Source organism: Pistacia vera, unplaced genomic scaffold, assembly GCF_008641045.1.
Source record: "Pistacia vera cultivar Batoury unplaced genomic scaffold, PisVer_v2 Contig29, whole genome shotgun sequence".
In the NCBI taxonomy this organism is placed as follows: Eukaryota; Viridiplantae; Streptophyta; class Magnoliopsida; order Sapindales; family Anacardiaceae; genus Pistacia; species Pistacia vera.
The window spans coordinates 536,521-550,070 of record NW_022196101.1 but is presented as its reverse complement, the minus strand read 5'-3'; the positions used below and the strand labels follow the sequence as shown (position 1 = coordinate 550,070).

Below are 13,550 nucleotides of genomic sequence, written 5' to 3'. Positions count from 1 at the left end.
TTATGGGTACATAACAAGTTATTAGCATGTACACCTTCTTATTGAAGCCAAAATATTTCTAGCTCCCAAGCATGTTTAGAGCTTCTTGGCATGAAATTTTTGGTATTTCCATACTATCATCCTTAAGATTATCTCCTTCCTCTTCTTGTCTAATTCCAGTGATGATTTCTTTTTCAGTTTAAATATACACGACTAGTTGCTCATTTGGATTATTGAGGAAGACATTAATATCTATTTTATCAGTATAGTGAAGTTGTTGAATCTGATCACTCAATTTTACAGTGACTCTTTGATATCAATTTCTGTGCTATCCTAATGCTATTAAAACAATGAATTGAAATCCTAATACTACTAAAACATGAATTATAAAATAAGAAATCAAAACAAAAATTATTGTAACTACACCTCTATTAAATTATAATCTCCTTATGATAATAAATTTAATTGATCAAACATTATGTCTATAAAGAGGTTCTACTATATTAAGATGTGATTAGTGGAAAGATTTAATTAGATGAAACGTAATTTCATTGGAACAACTATTAATGTTTTGACTTAATGAGGTTGGGTATACATCCATTCCTAAATATATTCTTAAAAATTAACTAATTTCACAATGTCCGATGATGTATGACCTTGAATTTCCTTTTAAAATTGATTGCATAAATATATCTATCCACCGCATTGATTTGGGTCAGTTGTAACTGTAAATATGACATTTCATCTTGTCCAAAATATATATATTATATGGTTTTAGTAACTTATTATCTCAGTAAGAAATGTAATACGTTGATAATATAGATATATTAATTATAAGGTGGAAGACTGAAATCAAGAAACTAACGAAAGTGAAAATGATAAAGTGGGGATGAAATTAGGTTGAGTACTAGAGTACCATCTAAGGTACGGTACACTCACCATCACCAATGTTAGATCAAAGAGACAGTCACTAAGTCCCACATTCTCTCCAACTCTTTTGAAAATGAAACAGACACCATTCTTAAAAATGGCATTTTCACATTTTACCGTCACCTCTTTTATCAACAAATACCCCACATGTACATGTGATACCGAAACTTACAGTTTTCTTTCACCTCAAGCCACACAATTAAGTTCCAACAAATTCATATAAATTTATTTTTATTATATAGTTTCATTTTTTTTTTTTTTATGACAAGGAGTATCCGGACAGTTTACGTGGACCTCAACTAACTTTCTAGAACCCTAGAACTACTAGTCAAATAAGAGTTTCAGTGACTACATCTATTAACAATCGATGAGGGATTCGAATTCAGAACCTCTTGAGTAATATACCCAAAAGTTATTCTCAAACTACTCGATCACCCAGAGATAATTTTATATAATTTCATTAAATAATTAAGTTGACGTATAAGATATTGTCCCATTAGAATTAACCATGTATTATCGGCCACTATGCCTTACCAATAAATAATCATCTCTTTTTGAAATGTTTTACATGAATTTCATTCAAAAATCATGTAAAACATTTACCATGACTCCTATATATAAAAAGAAAAAGACACGTGCCCTCATTACAATAACCCAAACTAGATGGTGAACCTTATTTTCTTCAAATTTAAGGCAGAAAAATAAAAAACCATATGTCCAAAAAGAAAGAAGCAGACAAAAATCCCGAGAATGTAATTAATCTGTTCTGTTTTTTGTACATGTGAATGTTGGTGATGAAAGAAACAGCAGTTGTTACAATCTTATCTTAAAGTTGTAATAAGTTGAGAACTCGCAATCGCTTAGGGTTTGAGCTCAGATAAAATAAAATATGAAAGTGAAACCAAACCTGCCATGCATGCACAAAGTCAAATTAAGCTTGCCGCCACAGTATATATAAAAAGCGCTCCAAACTTTAATTATAATTAAACAATGACATATAATAACGTTAAAACACAAACTTTCAGTTTTATCAAAGCATGATTAATTACCTCTGACGGGCCACTTAAATCATCTCCACTGTGCAGATTTCATCAGAAAAAGAAAAGAAGTAATGGATAATCAAATAGGGTTTCGATGAGTTGCCAACTACTATTACTTACCCACCGTTTGTTTAATCTTAACTTTCAAACAACTCATGATGATGATATAGCTTTTGTAGTGTTACCATCTGATGCATGATATGAAAGCCATTTCTCAACCGTTGATTATCTTCATGGGTAAGCATTTTGATTAGAATACAAGCATATATACGTTCACTCTTTCGTAAGCTTTCCAAGTTTAGTCTTTAAATAATACAACGATTTAAAAGCTTAAGACTTTGCAAAGCTTTTCTAAAATTGTGTAGCGACCCAAACATCGGTCAAAGACGTTTCTCATTGCGTCATTTGATAAATGATGATACTTTTTAGTATTATATCAATGCATTCTAGAAGCAACAATTAATTGCTTTTTATTTTTATTTTTTGATTCATAATGATAGTACGTAGAAAATATAAGTAAATATAAACTTAACCCATTACGCAAGAAGAGGTGACATGTCGTCTATTTTAATTGTAGCAATGGGACAATGGACATGTCAGTTCTTGTTCTTGTCATTTGAAAATCCCATCAGTTAAAGATTGAAACTTACCATCTATAAAACTTGCAAGAAAAAGCAGTAAAACTATCAGGTTGCTGTTCCTACAATTTGATTGAAATGGGCTTGATTAGATAGAGCAAGTAATAACTCCAACGGTATTGCGCAATGCTCAAGTACATGAATATATTCAATTATAGAAACCTAAATGCATTTATATACAGTTATATACATGCATATATTGACCTAATAAAATGAAATTCAACCTAACAGTTGATCTGTAGAGGTGAAAATAATAAATTTCCACGCTACCAATTCAGTTGACTCATAATTATCACAGTTCAATTTATGTTAGTTTTAACTAGCATTAGGTTTTATTTTTTTAAGTAAACGACTATTTCCTACCCAAGATTTGCTTTAAAAACACTTTCCCACTAAAAAAGTTTCAAAATACCACTTTCCCACCCAAAGTTTATATTCCGTTAATACCCAAAATATACTTCACTTTCTTGGCCGACGTTTAGCTAATTATCAAGAGCCAGGATAAGAGGAGTTTCGTAGAGTGGATGCCGGTCGATTGAATGGTGTTGATCGATTGAATATTCGCCATCTGAATTAGTGGAAAATTGGCTAAGAACATGAAGCCTTAGCTTTGTTGTGGCCAGTAATCGATAAGAAATTAGGTGTCGGAGCGAGAGAGGTTTTATAGAAAGGAGATCGAAGTTTTAAATGGTGTTGACAGGGAGAGTTTTTGCCATCAGAGTCGGCCGTAATCGGCTTTAGGTAATAACGAAATATTAACTTTGGGTGGAAAAGTGGTATTTTGAAATTTTTTGGGTGGGTTAAAGCAAACCTTAGGTGGAAAAAAAAGTTCCTTTACTCTTATTTTTTCTTCAAACCTGACACACTCTAGACTCTGAACATTTTCTTTTGTATTGAATTTAATTGTTTAAATATTATACAACGGTTCAGTTAGTAGTTCTATATTAATTTCTAAAGAGTGGGGACGATAATTAAATAATTTACCTTAAATTCCAACCCACCAAAATATTTCCCATAAATAGAAAATGGAATACAGAAAGCTAAGTAGATGAATTTCCAAATCTTAATTAGTCCTTGAAACACTACTTTATGTAACATGCAAGATACAAAACTTGGGTATTTTAACACTACTTTATGTAACATGCAAGATAGAAAACTTGGGTATTTTTTAAGAAATCTTGTTTTAAAGAATAATATTATTGTTCATTCACCTAACCAAAGAAAAACGACATTACAGCAATTCCCATATCCTCTATATAATAATAAGTTAGTGTTAGCCCGTCATTCAATATACGACGGCAACAAGCCTGAAAGCAAGAAGCAATAGACAATAACAAGAGAGAGTGAGATATCGAAATGGACTCCTGGCTTCGACTTTTGCTTCTTGTAGCATGCGTTTTTCCTCTTGTAGTTGAATGCAGGGTTCGCCACTACAAGTTTAACGTAAGTACATGCACCTCTTAAGTTGCACTTAAAACACGGTAGCCTTCTTCAGTTTTTCATTCATTCCTTTTCACCATGGCATTTTGCATGTTTGTTTTGATCTATCACGCGGATAAGCATGTAAATATTTACGTAGTTATAGTAAATTTTTGTTAACGTAGTTGTTGGAAAATGTAAATGTCAATCTTGGTCACTTGCTGCTGGACTTTTTTATGGTACTTTGTTCTAATTTTTTATATATTTTTCATAATTCTACCGTTAATAAACTAAAACGGGGAGGAACCTTGCTGTATCAGTTTGTGTTGCATGTCGAATGAAACTTAAAGGACATTTGCAGAAACTTGTGCAATATATTTGTAAGTTTTTAACAGAGGTTTGGTGCTTTTCTGGGTAACTTGTAAAGGTGGTGATGAAAAACTCCACCAAACTATGCTCGACCAAGCCCATTGTCACAGTTAATGGGAGGTTCCCAGGACCCACTCTTTATGCAAGGGAAGATGATACCGTGCTCGTCAAGGTCGTCAACCATGTCAAATATAATGTTTCTATCCACTGGTGAGAATTCTAGAGATGATTCATTCAGTCTTTAACCCAATTAAATGTAATGTTGATTTATTTAATTACACTTAATTTTCCAGGCATGGTATCCGACAACTGAGAACCGGCTGGGCTGATGGACCAGCATATATCACACAGTGTCCAATTCAGCCTGGGCAAACCTACATATACAATTTCACAATTACAGGCCAACGGGGCACGCTTCTCTGGCATGCACATATTCTCTGGCTAAGGTCCACTGTCCATGGTGCCCTTGTTGTCTTGCCTAAGCGTGGTGTTCCATATCCCTTCCCACAACCCCACAAGGAACAGGTTATTGTACTTGCTGAGTGGTGGAAGTCAGACACTGAAGCCGTTATCAATCAAGCTCTCACATCAGGATTGGCACCTAATGTTTCCGATGCCCACACAATTAACGGCCAGCCGGGGCCTGTATCTAATTGTTCTTCACTGGGTAGGATTACATTACATAAATAAACTTCTGTTTATTAGATTCATTTTTAAATTTTGGGGCTCTGTTTCTGTTATGTGCAGGGGGCTATACATTGCCTGTGGTAAACGGCAAAACCTACCTTCTTCGTTTGATCAATGCTGCACTCAATGAAGAGCTTTTCTTCAAGATAGCAGGGCACAAGCTTACCGTTGTGGAAGTTGATGCCACCTACGTCAAACCATTCAAAACTGACACTGTCGTAATTGCCCCAGGACAAACCACTAATGTCCTTGTTACTGCTGACCAAAATTCCGGCAAGTACCTAGTTGCAGCCTCTCCTTTCATGGACGCTCCAGTTGCAGTCGACAACGTCACTGCAACCGCCACATTGCACTATTCAGGCACGCTTTCTAGTACACGCACAACTGTCACCAAACCACCCCCCCAAAATGCCACCGCAGTTGCTAACAACTTTACTGATTCTCTTCGTAGCCTTAATTCCAAAAAGTACCCAGCCAAAGTCCCACAAACAGTTGATCATAGCCTTTTCTTTACGGTAGGACTCGGAATCAACCCTTGTCCTTCTTGCAAAGCTGCAAATGGTAGCCGAGTGGTGGCTGCTATCAATAATGTCACATTTGTTATGCCAACTACTGCATTACTTCAAGCACATTTTTTCAATATTAGTGGGGTATTCACAACCGACTTTCCCGGTAACCCACCAAACACTTTTAACTACACTGGAACCGCACCAGCAAACTTGGCGACCACTAATGGGACTAAAGTTTACAGGCTGGCTTATAACTCTACAGTTCAACTTGTTTTGCAAGATACAGGGATCATTGCCCCCGAGAACCATCCAGTCCATTTGCACGGATTTAATTTCTTCGCTGTCGGTAAGGGACTAGGGAACTACAATCCAAAGACAGATCAAAAGAAGTTTAATCTTGTTGATCCTGTTGAAAGGAACACAATTGGAGTACCATCAGGTGGATGGGTTGCTATAAGATTCCGGGCAGATAATCCAGGTACAGTACTAACATTCTTCTGACAAATTTTCATTGATTTTGGTCTTTTTCTTTTTCCTCCGTGACCTTCTCTGCAAATTACAGTGTTATATAAATGCTAATTTCTTTGAATTTTATATATGCAGGAGTTTGGTTCATGCACTGTCACTTGGAAGTGCATACAACATGGGGACTGAAGATGGCGTTCTTGGTTGACAACGGCAAAGGCCCGAATGAGTCACTTCTACCACCTCCAAGCGATCTTCCAAAATGCTAAGTCACTCAAACAATTTATACATAATTATACGAAGTAGAGAAATCTTCCATCAAAACCGAGGTGCAGAGGCAGTGTGCACTTATACAGAAGAGGATGAGAAGAGAGAGCTAATAACAAGACCGGATACAATATTATATCTTGAGAAAAAAACAAATTCTGCTCAAGCATGTTTGAATTATATTTGTACGAAAACTTTATTAAAGGAATCTTCATGAAATTTTTTACAACATTTGGTATATGCTATTCCGAGTGAAATTAATTGTATCTTGTGATTCTTAACAATTGTAAAAAAATAACTAGAAATTAAAACACAAAAATAAATCAGTACACTGGGTTCTTCAAATGGTTTAGATTACATGTTGTAAAAATTTTTGTTTATGGAAACACTTTGCAAAGTTAGCGTCCAAGTTCTAATGAAGGATGGTTCTGTAGTTTGCTTAAGGAAGGATTAACAATATTTGCCGTGTGGGAGGCAGATAATTGTTTGTGTATTGAGTTGTTTGAAAACGAAGTTTCCCATTAAAAGGTGTAAAGTAAAGAGAATTCATCAGTTTCATTCACTGCAACTGTTCATGTCTTGGTAATCAGAGAAACCTGCAGATCTAATTTGTCATTCATGTATGGATTATGAATAGCTTTAATATGTTGTTTATAATCACTTCAAATCATCTGAAGGTTGTGGGCATTGGAGTAATTTTGGCTAATTAATCTTGTGGATATATAGATGCCAATAATCAACATTTTCTGAGCAGCCAGCCATGTCCACCCATTTTGATTTTCTAAATGCATCCTAAAAGATTTTAGAGGTTATTATGACAATTAATTTGCAGAATACAAAACGACATGTCGTTTAAGCTTCAAATCTAAAACGACTTGCTTTACATTCACCTTTCATTCCTCTTGTCGACTTGTACTTTATATACTACATTTACGAATTTATGGCATAACTAAAAATATCCCTCTCTTCGTATTAGAGATTATGTCAAGTTTACCATATTTGTTCCATAGCCTTTTTGTTGGATTTTTAAGAATAATTTTTTTACTCCCTCTATTTTTTTTTAAAAGTCGTTTTAAGGGTGTAGACGACTTTTAATAAAAAAATTTATTCTCTCTCCCACCCAACTTTGTCCTCTGATTTTGTAGGTGGGAAAAGATTTTGCAGGTGGGAAATCGACAAATGCCCATTTTCTCCTTTTTCTCCCATGGACACCACTCAACCAGACTGGTCCGCTCTCCCCGCACTTCTCCTCAACGCCATCGCTAAACGCCTCGCCACACGCATAGACATCCTCTCTTTTTTCGACTCTTAGTTCTTCCTTGTCCACCACCCCTCTCCGATCTCAAAATTTCCTTCCCTCAAACCCTCACACCTTACCCCTATGGCGACCTCTCTCTCGCCCAGTCCACCATCTACGCCTTCGAACCCCTCGACTCCACACAAAAACCCGGCGAAATGTGGCTCCTTAAAGTCGAAGAATTGATCTCCGATAAAGTCCGAGTCGGGGATCCTGCCTTTAAACTTTGTTCCGAAAAGTTATCCCAATTGTTACCCAAATCTTTAAACTTGCTGGATTATCGAGTAAAGGAGATAATTGAAGTTTATAGACTTCAACTAGAGTCCAACAAGTTTGACCCCTCTTGTTTCAGAAAAGTGGTAATTTCTAATGAGGATGAGGTTGAACTCCAAGTTATGGCGTTAATTACAGGAGGCAAAGTGGGCTTATGGAGAAGTGAAAACAAAACGTGGACGAACATTGAGATTAGAGGTAATGGATTATATTGGAGGTAATTACAGCATACATGCTTTTAATTGAAAGGTACTTCCTTCCTTTTTGCAAGTTCTACAACCTTAGTAGGTAAAGAGAGAAAGGAGATGAGGGGCGGAATAGAGAAAGAGAGAAAGAGGACGTGGGTGATAGAAAATCTGGAAGAGGGGAGATAGGGAAGAGATAGCAAAAAAGAGAGAGAAGATGGAAGCAGAGACGCAGAGTAGAGAAAGATCAGAAGTGGGCGATGGAAAATGTGGAAGAGAGGAGAAGAGGGGAAGAGATAAGATAAAGAGAGACGAAGGAGATGTGGGTTATGACGAAAAGTGGAGAAGGGAGACAGACAAGACAAGCAGCGACATTTAATTTGAAAAAAAACTACACCTTTAAAACGACTTTAAAAAAAAAAAAACAGAGGGAGTATTTAAAATATATTGTATATATGTTTGAACCAATGTTTAATAACCGATGGTTACTTCATCCGAATTAAACTTGCATTCACCATTTTTTCTAGTATAAGGGCATGAGATTTCTTCCTGTAGTCCTCCGGCATTGATAAAATATTTGTAGGCTTTTGTCATAAGGCCTTCATAGTAAACATTGTCACATTCATTCTGTTGCTTTGCATCACACTGCAAATTACTTATACGAAGCATCAAGAAAGTAATTAATTGGATCATTAAGAGGAACCAAGACAACCATTGTCACATTCATTCTGTTGTCATAAGGCCTTCATAGCAGCCATTGTCACATTCATTCTGTTGCTTTGCATCGCAAATTACTTATATGAAGCATCAACAAAGTAATTAGCTGGATCATTAAGAAGAACCAAAACCATGTTCAAAAAAGCTATTATTTCTATGCAAGGATTTTAACTATATTTATTCTTATGGTGCAAAACTTGAATGTATCTTTTTTGATATGGGAAAAGATCCTGTAGGACCTAACCATGTCGTCGCAATCGACAAGCTGCTGCTCACTAAGATTAAGAAGCTTCCCGGTTGCGATAAAGTTGGCTCCTTCAACTCCTGTAGTGCTAAAAGCCCAGCATGATCCACATGTACCCTGCATCAAAATTTCAAACTTCACCATCATTAAACAACAGAAATGTTACAATTTAATTCAAAAAATTAGAACCATGAACACAAAATTCCTGCTTATCCATAAGCAATTTTGTTCATCAATTTGGCTTAGTTTTTTATTTTGATCTGCTATATTTGTATTACTGTTTCTAGATTTGACGCTTACTTATTTACTTTTCTCGTGTTTTATGTATCTTATTTTAAACTTACCTCTAAAGTTATTTTCTAACTCGTGCTTGAACTCATCTAGGCCTAAACTTCAATTCAAAGTTCTATGAAAATCTATCCAAATTATGCACTACTTTTGACCTCGGTTTTGAAAACCGGACCAAACTGGGACCTGGCAACCTCTAGTCCGGGTTACTATTTTTTACTATTCACAAAATCCCTAATTTGATTGCCGGCGAATCAGGGGCTACCAAGTGCTGGGGTTCAACTTTGAGGGCTTTTGTAGAGTGGAGTCTAGTGGTTTAAGGGGTGGTGTGGGATTAAATTTTGGATGTGGGAATCAACTGGAATTTGGCTGAAAAATTCAACCCAAAACGCGAGTCACGGTTGGCGAACAGGGGGCTACCAAGTGCCGGGGTTAGAGGAGTTTTGTAGGGTGGAGGCTGGTGGTTTAGATGGTGGTGTCGAATTGAATTTTGGCCGTCAGACTAAGACGAAATGTCGCTAGAAAAATCAAAACTGTAATTGCATAGGATTGTATTTGTAATATTTCAAACCTAAAGGGACTGCTAACTTTTTAGGGGTGTGTATGCAAGATTTTAAAATTTTTGGATTAACGGAGACCGTCGATTTAACCGGTTGGACCAGTCAACCTGGACCTGATTAACTCAGAAACTTTCTTGTGTGGAATACTTTGTTGTGTTTTTTAAGCTGTTTCTTTGAAAATTAGAATCCAGCTGATTAACTAAGAATCTTCAACAGTAAAAAGAACATATAATAAATGAGTAATGCTACAGTTACTGGAGGTTGCACACCGAATCTGTGCACCGAATGACATGACAAAATCCTGACCGTTGATTCATTATCAATTAATATTAATCAACGGTCAAGATTTTGCTACGTCATTCGGTGCACAGATTTGGTGCACAACCTTCGGTGACTCTATCATTACCCCTAATAAAATTAGCAATTGGGACTTTGGAGGATGAAAATTGAAAAAAAAAAAAAAAAAAAAAAAAATCTCTCAGGTAGTACATAATTTGGATAGATTTTCATAGAACTTGTGCTGGTTCCTGAGATGAAGACCCAAGATGAAGACAAGCTGAAAATGTCTCGAAGAACCATGAAAATGTACCTTATGGCAGCAGGTAAGTGAAGAAGGGTTGATGATGGTGGACGGTAGTAGCTGAAGCTGGTCGCTGGTCGATAGTAGCTGAATGAAGGTTGGATGAAGGTTGGACAATGGTGGTCTCAGATCTTGCCCTGTGTTTTGGTGGAGGTGAATAGCTGAATGTCTCTGTCTTTGGCCGAATGAATGACTTGATAAGACTTTAGGGCAAATATTAATACAGCTCGATCCCACGAGCTCTCCTGCTCAAATGACGAAACGAGTTCTTCGAACAGCTCACGAACAGTTCGAATCGAGCCCGAAAAGCTCGACAGTTTTCACGAGCTTGAACTCGTGAACTACGCGTTCCCCGACGAGTAGAGTCTGAGCTCATCACGAGTCAAATCCGAGTAGCTCACGAGCTACTTGGTTCGACTGCACCCCTAGCCACACCACTAATTTTACATCAATTTTCTCTTTCCTTTTAAAAACTTCTCTTTCCTTTTAAAAAAAGGAAAACTTCTCTTTCCTTTTAAAATCTATTTTGTCTTTTCTTTTAAAAAAATAGTGGTGAATTTTCTCTTTCCTTTTAAAAGCAAGTGGTGAGGGAACTGCCGTATCACCCTTTGTAAGAGTCTGCACTTTGTCGGAGTCATGTAGCATTCTCTTTACATTAATACCTGGTGAGGGAACTGCCGTATCACACTTTGCAAGAGTCTGACTCTTTGTCGGAGTCATGTAGCATTCTCTTTACAATAATACCTGGTGAGGGAATTGCCGTATCACACTTTGTAAGAGTCTGACTCTTTGTCGGAGTCATGTAGCATTCTCTTTACAATAATACCTCCCTCTTATATACACCCAAGTATCCAACCCTAAAAATTCACATCACACTCCACCAGCCACCTCTCAAGTCTCACCTCCAGCTCCACTGCTCCAGGCCGACGTCTGTCGCTCTATTTGCATCCTCCTCCTCCTCAGTCCTCATCGTCCTCCCCTACTCCTCCTTATTTTCTGTTTGATCCAACCCATGTTCACTTCTTTTGCTTCTTTGTCACAAGATACCCAAATGTATGTTCCTCTCTTTCTCTTTTTTATTTTTTATTTTTTCGGTTTAATTTTTTTAATTTATAAGCTTTATTCATTGGATCATGGATTTTTGTTTCACGGGTTTTGTTTTCCATGTAGTGATCTGTTTTTTTTTTTTTTTTTGGTAAGTGATAATAAGAAAGGAAGAGAAATTCAGATCAAACCGAATATCCAGCTTATCCGATCCTGAAATTCAGATCAGATCACACGAAATTTCTCATTTTAATTTATATTTTGCACCTGAGAGCATATGCCAATCCACGTTATCCCAATTCACCTATTGGAGCATGAGACACAACAGACTACAGGAAAGGCACCATATATTGATGTAGGATAATTTAGCTAGTTTGTTATTGATGTGCTGTACAAAAGGGTATTAATGTATTTTTACTTTATTAGTTTGTTAGAGGATTCCTTTATGCAATTGTATATGCATTGTCCTGTAAAGCTGCAAACTGAGAATACACATTCAGAGAATGATTTTCTCTCCCTTTCTTTGTGTTTTCTCTGCATTTTTCCCTTTTTCCTTCTTTTTGTTACATCACCCTAGCCATGAGCTGCCCATGGTTGAGTTTATGTTCTCTTCTGCTAGAATTTTTTTAATATTTTAGTTCAATTAAAAATGGTTATATTTCAATCAAGTTTTGTTTTTTTGGTTTTTCTTATTATAATTTTTTTGTTTTGTTTTGTTTTCTTGTTGTAATAGTATTAGGATTAGTTTTTTTGTTTTGTTTTATTTTATTATAATTCTTTGTTATGGTAATATTAGTATTAATTTTGTATAAATGGTGTGTTATTGAATTGTTTGATCATGGATTGAATTGAAAAATGCAGAAGAACCCTCTCGTATGTTCAAGAGCTCTAGTCTCAGAGCCATGCGTGTCGATTAGGGGTGTATACGAGCCGAGCCGAGCCGAGCCGAACACTATAAGACTCGACACTCGGCTCGAGAAAATTTAACGAACTCGAGCTCGAGCTTGGGTTCGACGAGCTCTGGAAACCAAGCTCGAAGCTCGGCTCGAGATGATTTGCTGAGCTCGAAGCTTGGCTCGAGCTTGACTCGTTTAACAGGCTTTAATCCAAAGCAACCCACCAATAATCTTTAAAAAAAAAAAAAAAATCCAAAGCCAACCCACCAGATTCTTCAAAACTTAATGATAATGTAAAAGCAACAACCTCATTTTTTAAGAAGAAAAAGCAGCTTGGAGAAGGGAGAGTGAGACAAGATTTGTAATGCCATAGATTTAAGGTAGAAGAGCTAAAGGAAAGAAGAAGGAAAGAGAAAACAAAGGAGAAGAAGTGCGGCTGTGATGGAAAATGTGTTAAGGTTTTTAGAATAAACAATTTATATGTAAAATAATAAATTACATAGACACCCTTATACTTGAAAAACTTACACCTTATATTTAAAAAACTTATACTCATACCCTTTCGAGCCATGGAGGCTCACAAGCCTACCGAGCCGAGCATTGGGTGGCTCAGGCTCGGCTCGAAAAGGCACTTGAGCAGCTCGAGCCGAGCCCGAGCCGTTCTCAGCTACACCCCTAGTGTCGACACATATCCTTAGTCTTACGACAATGGACCCACGCTAATGGAAATTGATCGAGCTGAGCCAAACTCGAGCTTTTCTTGAGCCAAGCCCGAGCCATTCTCGGCTACACCCCTAGTGTCGACACATATCCTTAGTCTTACGACAATGGACCCACGCCAATGGAAATTGACCACGAAGAAGAGAAATTGGAGGATAAAGTAGAGAAACCGAAAGAAGATTCGAAGAGAACAGAGAAAGAAGTGGAGCATTCAGATTCTTTTTCTTGTATTATCTGCACAGACCCATGGCAGCGTGAAGGTCTTCATCAAACTTGGTGCGTTTAACTCTCAGAGCCAGAGGCCCTTTTCTTGAATTTCTACATATATATTAAACATTATTTCATTACTTTTTTATTTTATTTTATTTTATAGATTCATAGAATATAGTAATTAAAAGTTTGTGAAAAATGCAGCTGCTTGCCTTGTGGACACCTATATGGTT

The 13,550-nt window shown here is 36.6% G+C and overlaps 1 protein-coding gene across 1 annotated transcript; it reads left to right on the top strand.

Annotated features, from left to right (window-relative positions):
* Positions 1-3,922: 3,922 nt before the first annotated feature.
* LOC116134616 (laccase-4-like) lies at positions 3,923-6,655 on the top strand. The gene is made up of 5 exons (XM_031420296.1): positions 3,923-4,030; positions 4,434-4,585; positions 4,669-5,042; positions 5,123-6,049; positions 6,175-6,655. The coding sequence occupies exons 1-5, from the start codon at positions 3,944-3,946 to the stop codon at positions 6,303-6,305; spliced, it is 1,671 nt and encodes a 556-aa protein (XP_031276156.1). The 5' UTR covers positions 3,923-3,943; the 3' UTR covers positions 6,306-6,655.
* The last annotated feature ends 6,895 nt before the right edge of the window (positions 6,656-13,550 follow it).